Raw genomic sequence first — 22,865 nt, 5'->3', positions numbered from 1 at the left:
AGGCTCACTGAAGCTGACCTCATGCTCTCTTAGGAATACCTTCTTTAAGTGTCAATGAGAGTTTGTATGTTTTTGGAGTCATTAAAGAGTCTGACTCTTCCCTCTGGATCAGTTCCTCCTGCCTTCCCTGAGGCTCTGGACACTTGTGTCACTCAATGGCAGCCAGTCCACTTGTCCTTGCAATAGCCACATATACAACCTTCCAGCTCCCAGACCTCTGGCTTTGCTGTCTCACACCCAGTTACAGCAGCCCACCAGCTGAAAGCCCAGTATGCACTAAGCACTAAATCAGATGTTCTCCAACACCATCAGTGTCCTTCAAGGCTACCTTGCAGGGTACATTTATTCATCCTCATTCTCCAGATGAGAAAACTGAGATTTGGGGAGGTCAGGAGACACCCCAGGCTACTTGCCTGGAGCTGGTGGAGCTCAGATTTGAACCTCGGTCTGCTGGTCCTGAAACCTGCTCTGACTCCATACCCTCTCTGCAGCTGTGAAACTAAGGGTGGCAGTTTAGCTGAAACGGGTTCAGGTGTAAGTGAGTGGCTGCAAGGCCACACCACAAGGGAATGGGTGGGTGGGTGTCGGCAGAACTGGGAGTTAGGTTGGGCAAGGCCTAAGGGTTTTCTGCCTTTCATGTTGTCATCCTTTTACCAAGGCCAGCGATGCAGCTGGACCTGTGTATCCCTAGGCATCCTCACCCTCTCCGGGCCACCCTTTCTCCCAGGTTTGACCAATAACTGTGCAGCGAGAGGGCTCAGAGCACCCTCTAGTGGCCTAGGCTGTATCAAAGCCTGAAGCCCAGACTGGACCAGCCCTGTGGAGGCACAAACTGGAGCTCCTACCACCCCGACTGGCCTCGGCTCTGGGCTCTGCACCATAGAATTCAGGCCTGGACTCCATCTCCATGCATGCTTCCCTGTTTCAGACTCTGTTTCTGTCTATCCATCTTGGCCTCTGTCCATACCAGTCTCAGCCTAGGATCTCTTCCTCCCTCCGTCTCACTCTGTCTCCAAAGCAGAACAGATGGTGGGTAGAGAAGCTGAAACAAAGAAGGGTGGTGTCCTGAAAAGAACTCTAGGTTCAAAGGATGCTGAGACCTGCTAGCTGAGAGAGAGAAAGCTAGAGAGTCCAGCCAGGGTGACCCACAGGATTGTCCTGGTACCTAGCTCGGGGGTGGCATGTAGGCCCTGCTGATCAGGCAGGAGCAGGAGCTTCATTCCAACAGGAATGTTTCAGTTCCTGGTTCTATGTACCAGGAGGGAAAATAGATTCCAGAAGAGGCGGCAGAAGGATAAAGCCCAAAGTGGTGCATAGGAGCCATGCTTTGGTGTTGAGAACCCATCAAGGCTCCAGAAAAGGCCTCGCCTGACTACCTGCTTCTCTAGCCCCTTTACCCCCCCACCACTTCCCACCTCTCAAGGTACTTTACAGTATCCAGAATACTTTTATTGCCAGAATCGAGGTACAGCCTGCTCAGAGCCCCATGCAGGTGAGGCCCACCACTCAGAAACAAAGGGAGAGACAGATGCTGGGTATGTACACAACAGAGAAAATCCGGCTCCACAGAAATCTTGTGGGAGAACAGCACAGTCTAGTCTGACTGTGGCTTTGGGGCCTCACCCTAGAGGCTAGACCCAAGTCTTGGCTTATAGCTGTCGCCTACTTGGAGACCACTGCCACCAAGGTAAATCCAGATTCTCCAGCCCTGCTATCACAAGGAGACTCATGCAGCACCTCTGAGGCAGACAGAAACCCCCAAGGGGGCTCCAAGGCACCTGGGTCTCACAGGGTCCCAAAGTATGTTCTGAGCTGTCCCTGCAGACTAAACACCACTGAGCTGCCTGGTGGAGGTATGTGCTGGGCAGGATGGGCAGAAGCCCTGTCTCCTTTCGACTCTGTGCCAGCCCACTTGGGTACTAGAGAAACCGTGGGGAAGGGTGGCAGTATGGTGGTAGAGTTAGCAAGAGGGCAGTTCAGAGAAACTCCGAATCATCTTGTCTGTGTCCTTAAGTTTTCTTTCTTCATGAGGACCTAAAAGGCCATGGCACTGGGCCCTGCTCTTATCCTTGAACCATAGTCCCAAGGTAAAGGAAGCTAACATCAGTACTGTGGGAAACAGCCCGACCAAGGGGATCAGAGCTCCTGGGCCATGGCTGCAGAACTAAGGGGCCATCTGCTGCCCAATCCTGAGCTAGGCTGTTTTTAGAGGTGAGGGAGGTAAGAGTGAATGCCCCAGAGCCTGAGAACCACAGAGAACACAACAATCTGCCCCTGCCTGCAGGGGAAACTGGACTGCCCTCAGAAAGCCAGTCAGACTGTCAAGCAGCTATGCTACAAGGAAGCCAGCAGCTCCAGCCACCCATGGCCAGTAGTAGGCTCACCTGTGGCCAGTGTGTGGGAAGGGTCACCCTAGGGACCAGGAGCCCATTCCTGGGGCCTGTGGGGGTAGGAACCACAGCTTAGTCATATCACTTACAGGAAGGCTGAGGGGCCAGGCCTGGTGGGTAAATGTGAAAAGGCCACAGGCATAGGAGGAACACATGGCCCCTGAGTTGGGGATTGGATCCAGGTGCCAGCCAATCCACCTGCAGAGCCAGTCCTGAGGTCACAATTCCATCAGCAGCAGCATTCTTTCCATTAAGGGTCCCTCAAGTGAGTCTAGACTATTTCTTCCTTCCTCCCTCCCAGAGAAAGGATAAGAAACAGCACTTCATATGGAAGATGTTTCACAACCAAAGACTCAGGACCTTGGATGGTCAGTCACAAACTGCTAAACTCATGGGCCATCGCAGCCCCAGAGTCCAAGAGAAGCAGCTGTAGCCGAGCCATCGCGCAGCCCTGGCTGGGACAGGAATCAGGGCCCAAAGAGCATGCGTTTCAGATAGGCCAGAGTGGTGGCATTGGCCAGCATTTCAATATGCTCACTGCCTGGCAGCGCCTGCAATGATACTTGGTGTGCCTGGTGGTTGCGCCAGGTCTGGCAATGCAGGGCACTCTGCAAGTTCACAGTGCCATCACCATCGCCAAAGTAGATTTTAGGGTCGCGGTCCGGGAAGCTCTCATAGTAGAAGGAGTCCGGCGTGGGGACATCAGTGCCATAGAGGCAGTGCAGCTGTACGCCAGGTGGCATTGTGACATCTACCAGCCCTTCCGTGTCCTGCCGCATGAGCCAGCCATCTTCAAAGCCAATGTCCTGGAAGAACCGGTGATAGTCGCGCAGCGTGTAGTTGGCCGTGGGTGTGCGCACGAAGACCTTCTCAGGTGACCAGGTATAGTTATAGGGCAGGAGCCAGCTGGTAGAGACAGCAGATCGCTGCTGCTCCCGGATCTTCAGGGGACTAATGACCGGGATCCGATTGTTGTCTCCTGCAGGGAGAAGGCTCCAGTGAGTCTGTGCTCAGGAATGCAAGTTGGCTGGGCAGCATGTCTATCACCAAAGACCCTGCTGGACCCCAGCCAGCGGCCTGGTCAGCACACCGCCATCTCCCCACTGTTATCATTATAACTCCCATGCCTGCATTGGCTTTGTTTCCCTTTATTTTTGCTACATCTGGGAAGCACCCAACCAAGACTTGTTTCACCAGGGACTAAGGCCGCACACACCCACAAGGTGACTTATCACTGGGCCTCTAGGCACTGACCTTATAGAAGGTGAATCAGCAGGTGTCGGCCTAAAGCATGTTCCTTTCTTGTTTATTACATTGAGCTATGTAAACATTTTTCCTAGGTTTAGATCTGCAGAGAGCCAGCTCTGGTCTCATGCTTGCCTGTCACTGACCTGGGCAGCCAGGTTTATAGGAAACAGGGCAGGAAAGGAGGCTGCAGACAGAGTGACTGTCCTTCTTACGTAGGAATGCCAACAACACAAATAAACCCACCAGCCAGTGAGACCTCCAGAGGGTGAGTCGACTAGGGAACAGGAGCCTCTGACCCTGTTCAGGACCCTCTGACTGACCACAGGAACACAGCTTTGCCTGGTGGGGCCTGGCTCGAGGACCCCCGAGGAAAGAGAAGCCCTTAGCTAGGAGTCCATGACTACCGCCCCTCCTACCCCACCCCTGCTCCCCAGACTGAAAAAGCTGTTTCCCAGCATCTGAGGTAAAGCTCTAAAGAGACTCACAGAGAAGTTGCCCAGCCAATCTAGGGTCTCTACTGGAACAAGCACTGGGTCTGACCTGACCACAGTGGTCAGCTGACCAACAAGCAGGTCAGGCAGTGCTAGTGACTTGAGGAAGAAAGCACATCAGACGCCTGGCACAGCCCTGGCTTGTGGCTCCTAAAGTGAGGGGCCGTGGGCCTCATGCCTGGTCCTGGCAGAGGAAAAAAAGCCCCATCGCTGCAGCTGTCAGGTTCTGACGGTCATGAAAAGGCAGGCGGATTAGGGAGGAACGGGAAGTAGGTGGCTTTCCCAGCTGCTTAGCAAGCAGGCTCACACAGATCTGCACCCGTTTCCTCCCCATGTTGCCAACAGAGGTTCCCCACTGCTATACACAGAGGTATAACTCATAAACAGGAAACTGCAGTCCAGCCTGCCTTCTCTGGGGCAAAGGCAGTATGAAGAAATGAGGATGGGGGTAGGAGCAAGGGAGAAGACTCTCCCAAAGAACTCTGGGTCAAACCCAGTAGGCTGGCCAGGCACCTGCCTGACCAACAGTTATGCCACTCCATGTTCATGCTGTAGAAACTTACAGAGATAACAAGGGTCATCAACGAGAGAGGTGACATTAGGAGTAGTGTTAAGATTCTTTTTTGGAAAAATATATTTGGAAAAAAATACCATTCTGGAGAAAGGTTGTGACCCACAAGAAATCACCAGGGAGCGTGAGTCCTATAAATATACCCCACTTTGGCCTGATGGGTCAGATTGGTCAGTGCTCAGACCCTACTAGTCGTTCAACATTTTGAATACCATCTTTATCTTAAGAGAGGGTGCCACCCCCAACACAGCCCCCCATGCTGGGCCAAGCAGAGTCTTACCTGAGGCCAGAACGCGTAGGGTCTTGGCCACGCCCCCCCAAGGCGCACCCAGTGCCAAGAAGGCACGGATGTACTTGTCCTTCCAGGCCTGTGGCTGCCGCTGCAGAAAGTAGAGCGTGTACATGTTGCCCATACTGTGGGCAACCAGCACCACGGGGCCCCCATACAGCTGATGCATCTCCTCGATCATCTCCCGGAGGGCCAGGAAGTAGGGCCCGTTTTCATCTGCAGGCCAGAGCCAGGCAGGGGTCAGGCAGGAAGGGTCCTGGGGCCTGATTCAGACGTTTTTCAGGCCAGGCCCAGGACTAGGTAGGCAGGGAGGGTACTAAAATCCAAGTGGGAGTGGTCTGGTTTCCCCTCAGGTTTCACGAAGGTAGGAAACAAAAGGGATCCTTTTCCCCTCCTCAGACTCACTACCTCTTCCCAGGGCTCAGAGACCTAGAAATCCTGGGGTGAGGGCTGGGAAAGGACAGAAGGGATTGACCAGGGGTGATAGCTGTCACTGCTGGGCTAGACGCCAGAGGCCCAGGGGTAGGTGAGAGCCGAGGGCCTGTGGTGGCTGTGACCTCCTCATCCCCACCTCCCAAGACCTCAGATAGGAAACAAAGATGACTACTTACTTGGGGCTCGGCGCCAGTCATAGGGGGCCCCCCGGACATCCTTACCCCGTGTGTAGCCCCAGCCCACAAGGCTCTCCACCATAGTGTGGAAATAGGAACCTATAGACAGAATGCATAGGATTAGAAAAGGTACAGCCAGTGCAAACAACCTACACCACAACTGCCAAGGAGACAGTGACATCTACTGCAAAGGTCCCTGAAGGAGTGCTCTGTGCCCACACGGATCAGACACTTCACAGGTTACCCCTGCAAACAGACAGGGTTCTTCTCACTCAGGAATCTAGCAAAACCTCCAGCCCCATCCCCCGGAGAGCACGAGAAGGGCTACATACCCACACTGCTTTTGCTGGGGTCCAGAAACTCCAGTGCAAAGGTCTTCCCAAAGCCAGGGACATGCATATCCACACCATCAGGAAACTGGGTGGTCCGGGACGTTCTATTGTACACCAGCCTATCAGGAGGGAATACTGAGCTGGTGATCCAGCGTTGGCACTGAACTTGGGTTTGTCCCAATACTGCCTTATGTACTGAGCCTTACTCCCTTCCTATCCTCAGGATTGGTCATATGTATAGGGAAGACCAAAAAAGTAACTGTGGGGGTTTTCAGAGCTAGTCACCAGATACGTGCCTCTGTGGTAAGGGAATAGTTTTGAGCTAAAGGCAATTTTAGCTTCAGTCTCAAACTACCTAGATGTACTTGAATTAGGGGCCTTGCCCATAATGAGATTATCAGTGATAATCTCTTTTTGATCCACCTATATGGCAAGGCAAACTTCTATTTACTAAACATCTGCTCTTTTTATCATTCTGCAATGACCTTTTTGTGCCCCCAGGGCAACTGCCCTCATCCCTAGCTCAGAAGGTCTCATATGTCCGTGTTCTCCTTCTGTCTCTGAACATCTCATGCATGTTTGGCTTCTGACTCTCTCATGTATACGCGGTTTCCACACATACGTATGTATTCAATTCGGTTATTTTCTCTTGTTAAGATGTTTCATGTCTGATTATTACACCAGCCAAAAAAACCCTGAGGGTAGAGAAAAGTTCGTTCCTCCCCTACATAACAAAGCAAGTTTACAAAACACAGATCAGAGGGAGGACCCTCACCAAGGCTCACTCCAAAAATTGATCCCAGGATCCCTGTTGAGACAATATTCCTTTTTCCTCAGTGTCACCCACCCCAGAATGCAGGTCTTGGATCTGGTTGGGAGACGTTAGTGCCAGGGCTAGCTCTGCCATGAACATCACACTTGACCCCAAAAGGCAGGCAGGCTAACCTCGCAGGTTCCCATCACTCCATCTCTACAGACCTAGCTCCTGTCACCCACTACAACATATTACAGGGCAAAGGAGATGGTGAGACCAGCACATAACAGAACCAGACAAAGAGATCTCCACTTCAGTGGCTGCTGTGTGGGTAGACAGGAAAGGCCTGGAGAAATGATGAGGACAGGGTAGTGGGAGACAGGAGGAAAGCCTATGCCAGGCCAGAAATCCTGCTCTGGCCTCCCCTGATAACAAGGAGGCAAATGTGCCTGAGAAAACACAGGCTAGACCTGCAGTCCCTGGTGGTCCTGAGACCCACCCCATCTTAAAAATCAGCCACAGAAAACTGACAGGATCTCTAACAGTAGCCCAAATAATAGGTCCTGGTAGCCCACTCTCCCTAGGGCAACCTGTAGATTATCTCAGTCGCCATTCAGGAAAGTGCAGAAAATTGTTCTGGAAAGCAAGGCAGCTCTGTGCTGGATTAAAATCTAAACAGGTCACAGGAACAATGAAAGTAGACAAGCCCCTTTAGGTATCAGCCCTAGCCTCCAATTGGCAGTACCTGAGACCATGACTCTGGTACAAAAATAGAAAAGCAGACCAACAGCCCAGAAATAACTCTGATCACACTCAGAGAAGGAAAGAGTCAACAAAGCAGGCATCTTAAACTACTGAGAAGGACAGGGTGCCTGGAGGGACAGCTAGTGCATCTGGTATGGGGGGCAGTTAATTTGTTAGATTCAGCTCAAATATTTATTGAGCACCAGTTGCTCCAGGTTCTACTACTATAAAAATAAAAAAGATACCATCCTTGCCTTCAGGGAGCTCAGACTGGGAGAGAAATTCAGCTCAGTCAGATTAACACAATTCTGGGTTTGAATCCTGTTTCTGACACTTATTAGCTGAGCAACCCTAGGCAATTTTGTAACAGATTTGAGCTTCCCGATTTCCTCTACCGTAAAACAGGTTTGAAGACAGTACCAGTTTCACAGAGTTGCTATAAAATTAAAAGAAATTATGTAAAATGTACAGTGTCTACTCTTGGGAAACATCCTTGGAAACAAAATTTGATGAGGGTTAGAGGAAACAGACATGTGGCATGCGGGAAGGAGAAGTTAACAGCTCTGGGGAATGGCAGGGACCTGACTCAGGTTTTAAAGAGTGAATAGGAGGGAATTTATCAGGCAAAGGGTGTAGAGGTAGATTCCAAGCTGAAAGAACAGCATCTGCAAAGGCATGGAGACCAGGCATGTCCCAGGAAGAACAAGCAGCTGAAGGGAAAGGTGTGGCCCAGCCAGAGGCAAGGGAAGGGGTGGCAGCCATGCTGCAGCTAAGAATGGGCTAAAGCACAGAAATCACAGGTAGGGCTCAAGGCACAAGTGTGGACCGGAGAGGGTAGGGACAAGGGAAGAAAGTTCTGTCTGAGATTGCAAAAGGTGGTGCCTACCAGACTGAGGAAATGGGAAGGGAGAAAAGTCAGTGACCTTGAGGTCTCTTGAGGTGAGGATGAGATGGAAATGGGCTCTGGAAGACTCTTTGAGTTGTTGAGCAGCACCATCTGCACCCCAGCTCCCACCTGATATTGTCGATCCAGCAGTCAATGATGACAGGCAGCAGCAGTTCAAGGTTCAGCCAGAGTGTGAAGTAGCTGTCTGTTTTCTTGGAGCAGAGGTAGTGCACGACCTTTGGCTTGTCCAGCTTTGCCTCCAGCTGGTTGCCCAAATCACCAGGCACTGCAGGGGGTCATAGAGCATTCATGAAGCCCTAGGCCTGATAGGCTGGAGACTCTCAAGGCTTGAACCCAAAGGCCTCTGACCTACAGGCGTCCCAGGCTAGTGTAAGTAGGACCTTGTTCACTCTGACTAAAGGACTGAGAAACAAGACAGAGCACTGGGCCACTTAACCAGCCAAAATTGATTCCAGAGAAAGCACAGGCTTGTGGAGGGTAGCAATGAACAGAAAAACAGTTGAAAGAAGCTCATACTGGCATTTGCTGACCTACCGAGGTCTCCAGGCCTTGCTAAAGGCCAGGGCCCAGTAAGGTTCCAAAGGGCAGATCATCTGGAGCACCCCAGAATTTCAGCACACCTGGACCAAGCACTGGAGATGGTGACCTTTAAACAACACACCATTCTGACAATAATCCAGTGGTGGGTGGGGGTAAACAGGCCTCAAGGATGACTTCGCTCTACCCAAGCCTATCGAGTCTACTCAGAGCCTTGGGGGGTCTTGTGCACTCAAACCTATCCCTGTTGCTTCACTGCCCAACATTCAACGCCCTTTGGAGTCTACTTCCAGAGAGCTTTCAGGCCTCACCTGCTCCCACATGCCATGCTCTCAACACCTCCCTAATTCATCCGCATTGAGGATCCATAATCACTATGAACAACCAGTGCTTGGCTCTCCTGGGCATTCGCTGAACTTTAACTGTGAACCTAGCCCTGCAGAGGAGGCTCTCCCTGTGCACCATCTCACAGTGTCCTCAGGGAAGCTATGGGAGGCAGCTGCCTTCACCTCCTTTCATGATGTGGGTGCAGAAGTGGAGAGTCTCCAACATGACAGCCACTGGATGACATGCCAGTGGACTGGGCAGGGGAGTGCAGAGACCTTGGTCATTGTTTTCCCCCAAGGAAATGGCGAAAGAGGAAGTCACCAGATCTGCTTTGCTAGTATGCCTTTTATTCTGGCCAGGCTGTGTGACCTCTAAAAATAGTAGTGGTCACTTCTGGAGCCCCTTTGTGCCTAGAACTAGGATGAGAGTCATCCGTATGCTTCTCACCTCAAATAACACTGGGAGAAAACATCCTTATTATGCCCACTTTACAGATGAGGAGCCTAAGGCTGAAAGAGGTAGAAATGGCTTGCTATAGTCCCTTCCCCCTTCCCAGGGTCTTCTGTGTCACTTCTCTGGCCTCTGCTTCCGCTACCACCAATTTGAGTCCTACCCATGGGCACTGGTCACACTTGGATGCTGATCCTCTGGTGGCCAAGAGCAGGTCCCTGCTCTTTGCTCAAGAACAGCTTGTCCGCTGTCTGTCATGGGGTTTCCTAAGATTAATGACAACAGCCTCACTCTCTGAGAAGCTGGGTTAGGATTCCAGTTGCTCTGTGACTCTGGGTGGGGCCTGAGGCTCCTCTGCTGTGAACTAAGATAACCGAGAATTCAATGAATTAATGAGTACAGTTAGCACCCATCAAGGAGCAAAGCCTGCATGCCTTTCACAGGACCACACACTTTCCAATGCTATATCTTTTATACTCGGAACTCCTTAGGCCCACTCATGGCTCCCTGAGGGATTCCAGGATAAAGTCCACATTCACAAGCCTGCACAATCCACTCTTCCCTCACCCCACTCCATTCCAGACAGCCTGGGCTGCCTCCCTCCCTCCCTCCCTCTAAAGTGTAGTTCCCCTTTGCCTGGAACTCTCTCTTGGCCACAGCTCCAGCTGCATACTCCAGGAAGCCTTCTCTGACTAGGTTGGTGGAGTCTCTCTGCTTGCTCACCACAGACTTGACCTCTGGGGATTATCATGAAAGCTTAAGAAAGGCAAGGCCAAGTTTGCCCAGTTCTCATGGTAAACCTAGGCCCAGCATCCCCCTGGAGCATTTCTAGGCCCAGAGATCATGGTGGAGGACCCCTTGGGACCAAAATGCCTGCCAACCCTACCCTTCTGTGAGATGCATCATCCTCATTAAAATACTACCAGCAGCAAGAGCATGGGGGTCATGCTGTAGCAGACTCAATATGTAACATATACCTCAGCATGCCTCTGCCTTCAGGAGTCCTGGCTAGTCACCAACACAGAACCTTTGGGTGGGAGTGGCAGCCTACATGAGGTATCCAACACCCCCAAGACAGAGGTGTCATTCCTTCCCACTACAAGGAAACACTGTGGTTCCTGTACAGTTGCCAGGGCCAGGACCAAGGAGGGGGTAAGCAGGAGAGGTCACCTATCCCCAACGTAGCTTAGTTCAAGTCACTCTGGAAGGGTGAAAGCACAGGCAAGCTCACTGACATCCATTCATAGCCGCTGTCCCAACTCTTACCATCTTTAGCCATCCTTAGATTTCCTGGGGCCTCCTCCCTCCGACCCAATGCCACCCATTTGAGTTTGCGGGGAACCCTGGCTGCAGGGTAGGACAGCAATCCTTTCCTCAAACAGCTTCCTTCTAGTAATGCCCTCTGAAACGTGTGGAGCTGCAAGGGTGGAGGGAGACAGCCTCCTAGCCAAGCCCAAATCAACTTTAAAGCCCCTGAGGGCCAACTCTGAGGCCACCTAACCCCCGCACCGGCCCCCAGGAGTGGGGCCAAGGGAACTCAATTTTCTGCAGCTAAAAATATGGGGATAAGGCAAAGCAAGGCAAGACAAGGTTTGGGACTGACGTGGGCAGGAGGACCAATGGACAACTGCACAGTAACACTCCCATTTGCCCCCATATTCTACAGAGGAAAGTGAGAGAGGTTGACCACACCGCGCCCAGTATGGCGGGAGATGGACAGACTGACTCAGGTGACAAGACGGTCATACGTTCCCTGACCCCGTGCTTAGAGCAGATGTAAACAGGGAAGACAGTCCCGCCCCCGAACCCTGTTCTGCCCAAATCACTTGCGAACAGACCCACGACTGGACACGCGTCTCACCCAGGACCACAGGGGACGGACGTCCAGCCTGGAGAGCCGAGACTGCAAGCAGCAGGAGAAACAGTAGGCCCCACAGAAGCAGGGGTGCGCGGTAGAGGAAGAGACAGAGACCCATGGCGGGAGACCGCGGCTCCGGGGCCGAAGCGCGGATTCAGCGCTCCGGGCTCGCGCCTAGGCCCGGGTACGGCGACGCGCTTAACCCCGCCGCCCGCCACCGCCCACAGCGACTGAGCCAATCATGATCCACCTCCCTCAAACTGCCTGCCAATAGGTACTCGCCGCCAGGCGCGTTCCCCCCAGTCGGAGATTCTCGCCCCGCCCCTGCCCATCCCAGGCCTGCTCCCTAGACGCGCTGCGCGCCGAGCGCATCGATCGATCCGCGCTCACCCGGGCATCCACGCTCTCGGCTGCGGACCCCGCGGACCCAGCCCGCCGCTGCTGGGTACCCAGCCCTAGGCTCCATACTCGAAGCTTACGCTGCGCAGCCCTCACCTTCCATTCCTGGCGTCTCCCTGACCTGAGATCTGGAATTGGTCGGGCCGAGTGGCGATTCAGTGCTCGCCGCTGCTGAGGAATCCGGGGCAAAGCAAGGGGAAGGAGAGAAGGGAGTCCCAGGCAGTTTTTGGACATTAGGCGACCAAAGCTGACCAGGACCTTTGCGCAACCTCCACTTCGGTTCTTCTCACCCTCCTTCGAGGGCACCTGGGTTGTTCAGGCAACCCCGGCCCAGGCAGGCCCCTGCCGTCTGCTCCGGAGCTGGGGGGAGGGGGATGGGGGGAGTTAGGAATGTGGACGAGATGGAGAGAGGACAGCTCAGCATGTTTCGATTCTAAATGAGAGATGTTTGTCCGCCCTTTTTAGGGGCACGGAGCGTGAAGTCACCCTGCCTGACCGAGAAGTTCGCGCGCAGGTTTGAGAACGAGCTGAGCCTCTACCCTGCTCCTTGGGCCATCAGCAAGTTGCCCCACAGAGTGGGAGGGGTGTTGGGACCTTGTGGTCCCCCCAACCACTCCTACCGCATGAAAACCTGGGGATCCAGGACACAGACTCCTTGCATGAGGAACTGGGGGCGAATAGAGTGGGTAGAGACTTGACAGTCAGTTTTATGCCAGCACCATGCATACTCTGGGAAAGGAGGGCCATGTGTTTGGTGACTGGGGTTCTTGATCCTCCACACGCACACTCCCTCCCTGCTGAGCTAGTTTCAAGACGTCTATCCTTCCTTCCCTTCCCTTCCCTTCCCTTCCCTTCCCTTCCCTCCTCCCCTCCGCACTCTCTGTTGAAATCAGGGTCTAAATAAGATCCACGGTGCAATTGATTATGAATTGTAAATCTCTTTTATTCATTTTCTCTCCCTTCCCTCCCTTCCCTCCTTTCCTTCCTTCCTCAGTGGCTGACCCTTTCTAGTCTCTCTGAGTGCCCCTCAATGAATCTCATCATCTTGGCCTGCCTCTCCTGTGTTCTTATAGTAAAACACATTGGTGTATGGGGTACCCTCCTCTTTTAAAGTCCAAATATATCCCGCCTCAGGTTCTGGCCCACGGACACTCCCTCCCCCCAAAAAAAACACCCATGTCTCCCACACCTCCATCCCAGACTCCAGCAGAGGGGTCATGGAGGACCCATCTGGCAGGCCCAGTGTGAGAGACCATAGAGACCTTTCTGCCAGGGCTAGGGATAGGTAGTACACCAGAGCCAAGGGTTAAGTGGAGAGAGGGCAGGGAACAAAATGGCTTGGGCTGCTTTGGACTCTGGCACAGTCTGAATGTCTTGCCAGCCCAACAGCCTCAGGTGACCATGGGCCCCTCACAAGGTGGCCCTGACCTCAGGAGCAGTTCTCAAGGTGCCCACTTCCATAGGCCCCGCAGGTAATAGGAACCGTGGCCACTGGGTGGTGGAGGGTAATGCCAAAGCCTGGTCAGCAATGACCCCTGCTTGCACTGTGGAGAAGGGTCAGAAGGTAAAAGTCCCCCTGTTTCACATGACCCCACCATCAACATGATGGCTGCAGAACTAAGTTCATCGTGGATTCTAGATACCTCCTTGACTCTCAGGCTCACAATTAGGTGGTCACGAAGTCTGGTCAGCTCTACCCTCCCAAAGCCAGACTACCCTCATTCCCATAGTAGCCTCCTCACTGATGTGCCAATTTATGCCCTTATTATTCCTGTGGATTGTACTCCACATGCCAGGTTGACACCATTAAACGTTAAGTCAGGCCCCATCACTGTCCGCCTAACCCCAATCATGAACCTCCCACTGCACGCATCATATGCATCTTATAGTGAATGAAGACCCTACAGAGTACTCTGGCCATTTCCCCCACCTTTCGCTCCCCTTTTTCTCCAGCTCTCTAATCTCCAGCCTCAAAGGCTTCCTTGCTGCCTAGAATAGGACAACCTCATTTTCCCTCAGGACTTCTGCAATTGTTCCACTAGGATCACTCTGCAGCCCCTACTTTAGGGGACTCAACTGAGTTCAGCATTTAGGGCTCAGCCTAGACATGACCATTGGCTTTCAAGCAGCCCCTATCTGGCGCCCATTAAAATGCAGTCACTGGAAGAGCAAGCCCCTTACCTGTCCCCTTACTGCTGCCTCCTGGCACAGTCCCTGGCACATGGCAGGTGCTTAACATATGTCGAGTGAATGAGTGATACACTCCCTTTTCTACCTTCTTTCTACCTTTCTACCTGATAGGGTCCTGGCGTTTGTCAGACCTGGAGGCAATAAGGGACTGAGAGGTTCACAGGGCTAGATATGAGTTCTGGAAAAGACTGGGAAAGAGGAAGAGTGTTCTTGTGGAGGGGAACATTCTGGGCAGAGGCAGGGTGTAGGAATAAATCCAGAGACTGAGGAGCTAGGCCTGTTGTGGTATCTTCCTCAGGTAAAGATCTAGCCAACAGCTTTTACTCGTCCTGTGTTACTGGGCCCTTTGCTTTCCCTTTCCCTCTGCAAGTTTCCCTAACTGGACCAGGTGGGGGGCTGAGCTTGGAGCAACCCAACCAAGACCAGGGTTTCTGGGCTGGTTTGGTAGCCAGAGCTGAGCCTATTTGGAAACTGATCCTCCTAAAGCTCATGGCTCAACAGACTCCTATTCCTCTGCTGCCAGAGCCTTCCTGGCATCATGAGAAGCCAAACACTGACCCAATCATGACAGGACCCTGGGGGAAAGCAGCCCAGAACGGGACATCTAATTTGGCCTAGGCATCAAGGAAGGCTGCCTGGAGGAAGAATTAGAGATGGGTTTTGAAGGAAAGTAAAGGGATGAATAGGTAGGTGAGTGCTCCAGACAGGGAGCTTAGCATATACAATAGACTCCAGACCTAAACAATCACAGCAGTGTACCTGGAGCACATGGTGGGTGAGAGTGGAACAGAGAGGTTGAGGGCACTGAAAACCAAGCTTTAAAAAGTGGCCTATGTCCAGGGAGCCTGGAACCGCGAAGATTCTCAAGCTTGAGGGAGGTGGCCAGAAGGGTAGTGTCAAGGGCCTTCCCATTTCACCTCAGGTAGAACCCTCCAGTGTATGCCCCTCTTCCCTGACCTCAACACCTGGATCAAGCAACAGCGTCAGTGCATCCTCTGGTGGGTACTCAACGACGATTCCTCAAAGGCGCAGAGATGGGAACCCGGCCCACCGGTTACACCGGAAGCCGGAGTGATAAGGAAGGATGGCAGCAGGCTCAGCAGATGAGCCGCTGAGAGTGGGGATGGGCCTGGGCCGGCGAGTGCGGACCGCCGTGGGGGACCCCAGCAAGTACCAAGCGTCGAATCCTCAACCACAGAGGAATATTCTGTAGCCCGGGAGGGAGGGAGACAGGAGCTTTTACACCACTCTTAGATTCCCGGGAGGTCCAAAAAAATGAACGGCCACACTTCGCGCCCCATGCGAGGATCCCGGCACTGTATCCGCCCGGACCGTCATGCACTGGTAGATGGAGCGCCCTCTACCTTCGTGGCAGGACTCAAAGGGCGAGTCCTGCCACGAAGAAGCGAGGTGAAGAGGTGAGGATGAAATTCCGCGAGTGTGCGATCTGGCCGGCGGGCCCAAGTTCTTTTCTCCCAAACACCTGGAGTATGGTTTGGGAAAGTCATTTGGCAGGGCCTTGGAGCCTCGCTCACCCCTCTCATGCACCTTATCTCTGATTCACTCGTTCATGACTCGTGAATCCCAGTGGGGGTGGGGTGGAGGGCATTTATCAGTGACATACAGGAGAGGTCACCTCGAAACATTAGGGAGGAACCGGCGTCGAAACCCGCGCGAAAGGAATATGGAAAGGCCTAGTGAAATACAGATATTTCAAACTACAGTAGGGACCGCTGTTACTGAGGGAAGTGCCTTGAGAGGGGAAAATCTGGGGGAAGAGCAGGGGTTAACTAGAGCAAAGGTCGAATCCCCCCCTAGGAGGGAAGAGAAGAAAGCAGACTAGTGCAAAGGACCTGTCGCCCAGGGAAGGTTACTATCTTGGGAATGCCCAGAGGCAAACAAAGCAAGTCAACCATTCATTCATTAAGTCTTGAGCAACTATAGTGCTCTCTAAATTTCTTGTAGGGATTGGTTCCAGGACCCCATTCCCTACAGCCCACCATACCAAAATTCTCCGGATTCTCAGGTCCCTTATATAAAATGGCGTAGTATTTGCTAATAACCTAGACACTTCCTGCTCTATGCTTTAAATCACCTCTAGATTACTTATAATACCTAAAAGAATGTAATGCTACATAAATAGTTCCTATACTATATTGTTGAGGGATAAACTTTGTGGAATTTTTCAATTAAATATTGATTCTAGGTTGTTTGAATTTACTGATGCGGAACTCCGATTTGAGAGGGCCAACGGTATTACGTACCAGGTGCTGGAAATGAGTCTGTCCTTGAGGATCTGCGGGGCGAGGGGGAGGCGGGGACAGGGAGACACGAAATGATTTAATTGTATTAGAAGGTGGTTTAGCACTTGGGGAAAGGTTGGGGGACAGGAGTGCGGGTTATATCAATGGAGTGATTTGGAAGGAGTCATCTGAAGATGTGTAAGAGAGCTCAACAAAGCAGGACCCTGGGTTATTTTAACAAATTTAGTTTTTCAAGGAGAGTCCAAGCCACAGGGATTGTCATGCAGGTGGGGGCAGAAGGACGGGAGCACAGGGGTTTGGGGAGCAGTCCTACGCTGCCAGGCCTTTGCCTCAGGTTCTCTACATCAAGGACCTGGGCACGCAAGAAGTCGTCTCCAATGACAATACGCTCAGGACGGCCACAGGTACCACACTGGAGAGGTCACCTCGAAACATTAGGGAGGAACCGGCGTCGAAATCCGCGCGAAAGGAATATGGAAAGGCTTAGAGAGAAAGTTGAACGCATGGGGGCGCTAGGATGTGTGAGACAGAGACCAGAAGCGTCCTGAGGGCCCGCAGGGGATGCCAGGACTCTATCCTATAGGAGCAGCCCAGACAAAAGACCGACAAGGAGCGATGCACGCCTGAGGAGTTTTGGGAGAGGCCGGTGGGCCAGGGTGCTGCTGCGGCGAAAAGTGGCATTAAAAGCTTTGCCTGGAGAAAGGCCTTATTGCGCCTGGCGCACGCTCCGTGGTAGGTAAGGGAGGGGCCTTACCTCGCTGTTGCGCCCCGCCCCACGAACAAATATTTGACATTCCAGTCTTATCCCGAGGGGGCGGGGCCCAAACTGCGAAGTTTCCTCCTCCCTCGGGCCTCATTGGCTTAACGCTTCCGCGGGTGGGGACAAGAGAGCAAGCCCGGGTGTGCAGTCCAGAGACCCACAGCCGCACGCCAACACCCGCTTATACTCTCAAGGGGAACAATGGTCGTCTGAAGACGCTGGAAGAATTGTCTACTTCCAACTCCCTCCACGCCGCCGTGCCTGGCGGGAGTCACTTCCGATTCGGGCGCCTCAGTCTCTTTATCCGTCAAGCGGAGACGCAGTGCGCGATCAATGGGCAAGGTCTCCGAGCCCCCCACCCACCCCCAGCTCTTTCGCTGTCTCCATTGTCCGAAGGTTCGGATGCAGTGCCCTGCTTTTCCGAAATCGCGAGGTGCTGCTTCCGCTTCAGTTTCGGCTCGGGCTTGGCAACCCCATGTCTGGCAACCTCCGCCGGGCTGAAGTTCTTTCTTCCCGTAGGATTCTTATTTAGTTTCTCAGTCATATAAACGGGAGAATTGGGAGAAGTCCGGGGCGGCCTAGAAACGTGCTGTAAAGGAGCCTCACCAAAATTGATGGGGAGAAAGGGTACTGGGAGCCCTCCACGCGGGACTGTCCGAATTAGGATGTCGGTCCCAGATGGAAAAGATCTGCAGTCCGCACGCGCAATTCACACATTTGCAACTAGTCCCCACCCGCCAGCGCGCTTACATCTCTAGGCAACAGGCCGGTCGGCAAGGGGGTAGGGCGACAATTTCAAGCAGGAGTTCCCACGTGGGGTAAGGGTGAGGCACCAGGCCCAGACTATCCGGCTTAGCCCCGTCTAGAGTGCCATTCTCGGGAGTAGAGGAGTCTCCTCCTCCTTCCCAGCACCAGGCCTGCGCACCTCCGACCGCGCTTCGGCACCACGGGCACTTTCTGGAGCCAGGCTAAGGCCCGGCCTTCGCATCTGTATGGACAAGCTTTGCCCAGTGACCTCTGATGATTCCCGCCCCCTCCCCCCCATCCCCACGGCTCTAATGACCTCTGGTGATCCCTGTCCCGCACAGTCGCCCTCTGGTGATCCCCCACACAGGCCTCCGAGTGATCCCCGGTAACTCTCACCGCACCTTTGACCCTTGGTGACTTCTGTCACTCCCCAGGGCCCCCACAGCCCCTGGACTGCCTCCTGGTGATTTTCACAAGTCTCATGTGACCCTTAGGACTAGAGAAGGCCTCTGGTTTTGCCCTTGGCGGAGGCCTCACGGTGAGAGGCGGAGAGGAGGGGAAGGATGGCGTCACCCCAGAAGTCAGTGGACTGTGGAAATGGGAGTTCGGGCTCCAAGCGCGCGCCCAGGCCCGGCGTGTGAGTGCGCGCGTCCTGGGCTAGGTTCTAGTGGCCCTCCCCCACGGCTCCAGGGGCCGCCCTTGGTCACGTGGCCAGCAGGGCCGACAGGTAACTCGCCCAGCGAGGGCGGGGGCCGGTAGCTGCTCCGCCTTGTGGGGCACCGCGGGCGGGTCTTAGCAGCGCCCACAGCTCCAGCCCGGCCGCAGGTGCCGCCCCCAAAACACGGTGTCCCGCCCAAGCTGGTCCGCGTCTGCCTTCTGTCGGTGCGTGCGTGCGCCTCGTCGGTCCGCGCGTGTGTGACCGAGCGCCCCCTTCCTCTACGGCCATGACTCCGCCGCCACCTCAGCCACCGCCCCCGGGTCCGAACCCCGCCGCAGACTCCGCTGCCGACCCCTGCCCAGAGCTTGGCCCCTTGATCGTACTGTTCGGAGCCACGGCGGGAGCACTGGGGCCGGACCTCGGCTCCGACGAGACTGATTTAATCCTTCTAGTGTGGCAAGTGGTGGAGCCACGGAGCCGCCAGGTAGGGTGGAAAGTGGGCAGTGGGGTCCCTAGGGAGCTTCAGGATCCGAAGGGCTCAGTGGCTGATCGGTTTCCCCATCCGCTCGCAGGTGGGGACGCTGCACAAATCACTGATTCGCGCCGAGGCGGCCGCATTGAGCCCGCAGTGCCGCGAGGCGAGTGGCCTGAGCGCCGACAGCCTGGCGCGGGCTGAGCCGCTGGACAAGGTGCTGCAGCAGGTGAGCGCCGGGGCTGGGGTGAGCGGAGACGCTGCCCGGCCGTGGGACATTTCTCGGTGGGATAGGCGGCAGCGGGCGAGGCCTGGTGCGCTGCGACTAACTGGCCGGGGCGGTAGGACGGGTTCCTGTTGTTTGAAACTTTCAGCGACTCCCGCGTGTGTGTGTGTCCACGTGTGCGGGCCATTCCTGGGGACGTCTTTTCAGCTTTTCCAGATCCACCTTACTGCGAGGGTGGGAATGGAGGCCGTAAGGCCCTTCCCAGAGTCCCTGGCCGGCGGGGTAGCGAGGCCAAGACCTAGACGACTCTGGGAACCTACCCGGTCGGGTCTCCCAAAACAGCAGCAGGAAGCCGAAAGGGCTGAGGGGCGTAGGCTTGGTCATAGGTCATGGTCCCTGCCGCCTGCGACCTCGGCCCACCCACCCACCTGGGAGACGCTGGAGCAGGGGCATAGGGCGTTGTCTGCCCCAGAGGCAGACGCCGCCAGGTGTAAGCTGCTCGTTTAGGCCTGTCCCGGCCGGCAGGCCAGGCGTGGGCGCTGTCCGGACCCCGCCTGGAGGCTACCTGTCTCCTGAGTGCAAAGGCCTAGGGTGTCTCCTGTCCCAGACTGCAGTGGGAGGCGGTTCTCATTGCTGTTTTCTTTTTCTTACCTTCACTCCTGTACTCACCCCCTGCCTAACTCTTGAGTGTTGAATAAGTGCTTTACACGCACAAATTCTTTCATCTTCCAACAACTTTGGTGGTTCCTGATGAGGAAACGGAGACACAAAGATGTTGAACCTGGTCTGTTCCAGAAGGGCTTCCAGGGCAGCCTCACTTGAGGGGTGCGCTGAAAGAGAGCTGGGTTGCCTTGCTCTGCCAGCCTCAGATTGTAGAGTTGGCACGGGGGAGGTTCTTGGGCCTGTTCTTAGTGCTTATACCTGTTCTCCAGTAGGAATGGAGGCTGGGGGAGGGGCTGGGTAGCTTCTGGAGTGCCACCCCTTCTGTGAGCAAACAGTTGAGTGCCAACTGGTCGATAGGGTGTGGGTCAAAGCTCATGCTGTCCCTGGTGTCCAGGTGTGGAGCTCTGTCCTTGGAGTTTCTCCGCTTCTCGGTTGGTCAGACGTAGAGGCGGGGCTGCCATTGACCATGAGCAGGATGGGCCTCAGGCGGGACTGGGCCTCCCCCACCTGTCTGAGGGTGGTGCCTGGTCAGGGACAGGTTTAACCTGCTTTGCCCCGCCTCTTCCTACCTGCTTGTCCCTCTCCACCAGGTGTTTGCTCTGGCCTCACTCCAGACTCCTGTGGTGTGTGCAATGGGGGCTTGGGTGATAATGTAACTGCCCCCATTTGGCCTGTAGAAAGTGATGGTGGATTGGGGGAGAAGGACACAGAGCCAGGCCCAAAAGGCGTGGCCAACTCCTACTCCCCAAGCAGGGTAGGGCTGAACATCTGGCTGAACCAGCTTTGCAGCCTGTGCCCTCTTTCTTCCTGCCTGCCCAGCTGTGAGTCTGTCTGTCTCTCTCCCAATCCCTATCCCCAGTTCTCACAGCTGGTGAGCGGGGATGTGGCTCTGCTGGGCGGGGGCCCCTACATGCTCTGCACTGATGGGCAGCAGCTGCTGCGACAGGTCCTGCACCCCGAGGCCTCCAGGAAGGTATGCCACTGAGGGCACAACAGGGGGTAGGGTTTCTAGGAACTCCATTGTGGGGTGGGCAGAGTGGCTCAGTTTCCCCCATTCATCCCCACTCACATGTGCCCCCAGAACCTGGTGCTCCCCGACACCTTCTTCTCCTTCTACGACCTCCGCAGAGAGTTCCATGTGCAGCACCCGAGCACCCGCCTTGCCAGGGACCTCACCGTGGCCACCATGGCACAGGGTATCTGTGACCCAGTGAGGTTAGGGTGGAGGGACGACCATAGGCTGTATGTGTCTGAGTATGTGCATACTGGTGGGTTATATGAACACATGCAAGTTGACAGCTGCTGAGACCTTGAGTGCACGTCTCTGGTCTGTGCTGAGGCTTATTTGGAATATGGGCATATGTTTGTTTATGTCTGGGCTGCGGGCCCTGTAAGGACATACAGGAGTTGGGCCAAAACAAATGTGTTTGCTGGGATTCTGCATGTATCTATATAGGGTACTTGGGCTGAGGTGAGACCAGGATTAGTGCTCATGCTGGCCCTCTCATGTTGGAATTCCCTCATTGTGATGTCTCTCCTCGTAGACTTAGGGCTGGAGACAGATGCCACAGAAGATGACTTTGGGGTCTGGGAAGTGAAGACAATGGTAGCTATCATCCTCCACCTACTTGAAGGGCCCAGTGGTAAGGTTCCTCTCACCACCTGTCACCTGTTCTCTTTGAGGGCTGGGTGAATGCCTGCCTATTAATTTGTCAAAGTTCCCCTCTCCACTTGTTACCTTCTCCGAGAGACTAAAGTGGAAGTCCTTTTGTCACCTCTTCATCCCCCTCGACTGTCCTCTTTCTGCAGAGCTTGGTGGGGAGAGCCCCTCCACCAGATCCTGCTGACGCCTGTGCCATCTCTTCTCAGGTCAATTGTTTTCGAAGCCCGAGGTGGTAAAACAGAAATACGAGACGGGACCTTGGTGAGTGTGGGGCAGGGGTCGGGATGACAACAGCTGGATAGTTCTGACCTTGTGCCCTGCTCTCACAGCAGCAAGGCTGATGTGGTAGACAGTGAGACAGTGGTTCGGGCCCGTGGACTACCCTGGCAGTCATCAGACCAGGACGTGGCTCGCTTCTTCAAAGGGCTCAACATTGCCAGGTGGGTACGGCAGGATGGGCGGGCCCAGGAGGGCAAGCCTACCTAGGAGGCACTAACACAGCACTGGCTCCACAGGGGTGGTGTAGCACTCTGCCTCAACGCCCAGGGCCGCAGAAATGGCGAGGCCCTCATCCGCTTTGTGGACAGCGAGCAGCGGGACCTAGCGCTGCAGAGACACAAGCATCACATGGGTGTCCGCTATATCGAGGTGGGGCTTTGGGCTGGGAGCGGAGCGGAGCAGAGCTGAGGCCAGCCAGGCCTGAGACCCATGGGCTGTCCCCACTGTACCCACAGGTATATAAAGCAACAGGAGAGGAGTTTGTAAAGATTGCAGGGGGTGAGTGTGTCCCCAGCAGTTCCTTGCTTCCCCTGGTTTTTGACCCATGTCCCACTTCCCTACCAACCCTTGCCTTTCTGCTCCCCCGTGTGCCAGGTGTGGATGGGTATTTGGAAGGGCATGAATGAAGTCAGCAGGTGACTCCCATGCCTCCCCCAACCCCCACAAGGCACATCACTAGAGGTGGCTCGTTTCCTGTCACGGGAAGACCAAGTGATCCTGCGACTTCGGGGACTGCCCTTCTCGGCTGGGCCAGCAGATGTGCTGGGCTTCCTGGGGCCAGAATGCCCAGTGACTGGGGGTGCCGACGGTCTGCTCTTTGTGCGCCACCCTGATGGCCGGCCCACTGGTGATGCCTTTGCACTCTTTGCTTGTGAGGAGCTGGCACAGGCTGCACTGCGCAGGCACAAGGGCATGCTGGGTAAGCGATACATTGAACTCTTCCGGAGCACTGCAGCTGAGGTGCAGCAGGTAAACACCCAGGGGTCCCCACCCCTCCCCCATGGGTTTCATCCCCCATGTCCCCACCCTACTTGG

At 54.6% G+C, this 22,865-nt stretch overlaps 2 protein-coding genes across 4 annotated transcripts in view; one reads left to right on the top strand and one right to left on the bottom strand.

Annotated features, from left to right (window-relative positions):
* Nucleotides 1–1,424: 1,424 nt before the first annotated feature.
* PLA2G15 (phospholipase A2 group XV) lies at nucleotides 1,425–12,714 on the bottom strand. Of its 2 annotated transcripts, none has more exons than XM_015587815.2 (6): nucleotides 12,005–12,714; nucleotides 8,446–8,602; nucleotides 5,933–6,051; nucleotides 5,601–5,699; nucleotides 4,981–5,205; nucleotides 1,425–3,369 (listed from the first exon to the last, which is right to left on the bottom strand). In XM_015587815.2, exons 1-6 carry the CDS (start codon nucleotides 12,009–12,011, stop codon nucleotides 2,858–2,860), a joined length of 1,119 nt encoding a protein of 372 aa, XP_015443301.1. In that variant the 5' UTR covers nucleotides 12,012–12,714; the 3' UTR covers nucleotides 1,425–2,857. The 2 variants fall into 2 exon arrangements, with proteins under 2 accessions (XP_015443301.1, XP_006909854.1); XM_006909792.3 differs by lacking the exon at nucleotides 12,005–12,714 and adding an exon at nucleotides 11,513–11,722.
* Nucleotides 12,715–16,502: 3,788 nt separating this feature from the next.
* The window catches only part of ESRP2 (epithelial splicing regulatory protein 2), a 9,089-nt gene continuing 2,726 nt past the window's right edge, over nucleotides 16,503–22,865 (top strand). The window contains exons 1-10 of one of the 2 annotated variants that reach the window (XM_006909791.3): nucleotides 16,503–19,011; nucleotides 19,100–19,228; nucleotides 20,748–20,861; nucleotides 20,970–21,084; nucleotides 21,433–21,531; nucleotides 21,758–21,812; nucleotides 21,881–21,991; nucleotides 22,067–22,199; nucleotides 22,286–22,328; nucleotides 22,498–22,809. In XM_006909791.3, the coding sequence (XP_006909853.1) occupies nucleotides 18,814–19,011; nucleotides 19,100–19,228; nucleotides 20,748–20,861; nucleotides 20,970–21,084; nucleotides 21,433–21,531; nucleotides 21,758–21,812; nucleotides 21,881–21,991; nucleotides 22,067–22,199; nucleotides 22,286–22,328; nucleotides 22,498–22,809 (1,309 nt within the window). In that variant the 5' untranslated portion in view covers nucleotides 16,503–18,813. Of the gene's footprint in view, nucleotides 19,012–19,099; nucleotides 19,229–20,747; nucleotides 20,862–20,969; nucleotides 21,085–21,432; nucleotides 21,532–21,757; nucleotides 21,813–21,853; nucleotides 21,992–22,066; nucleotides 22,200–22,285; nucleotides 22,329–22,497; nucleotides 22,810–22,865 lie in introns of both variants that reach the window. The other variant, XM_025045300.1, reaches the window with a different exon arrangement.

This window comes from Pteropus alecto, unplaced genomic scaffold (assembly GCF_000325575.1).
Source record: "Pteropus alecto unplaced genomic scaffold, ASM32557v1 scaffold42, whole genome shotgun sequence".
Classification (NCBI taxonomy): Eukaryota; Metazoa; Chordata; class Mammalia; order Chiroptera; family Pteropodidae; genus Pteropus; species Pteropus alecto.
This window is presented reverse-complemented; position numbering and strand designations above follow the sequence as displayed.

What these genes read in the sequence shown, in the direction of transcription:
- PLA2G15 (XM_006909792.3), bottom strand. Translation starts at nt 11,627, where the DNA reads ATGGGTCTCTGTCTCTTCCTCTACCGCGCACCCCTGCTTCTGTGGGGC. An exon ending in TCCGTCCCCTGTGGTCCTGG is followed by an intron (nt 8,603 to 11,512) that starts GTGAGACGCGTG and finishes GACCCCCTGCAG; the next exon opens with TGCCTGGTGATTTGGGCAAC. An exon ending in CCTACGCGTTCTGGCCTCAG is followed by an intron (nt 3,370 to 4,980) that starts GTAAGACTCTGC and finishes TTCTCCCTGCAG; the next exon opens with GAGACAACAATCGGATCCCG.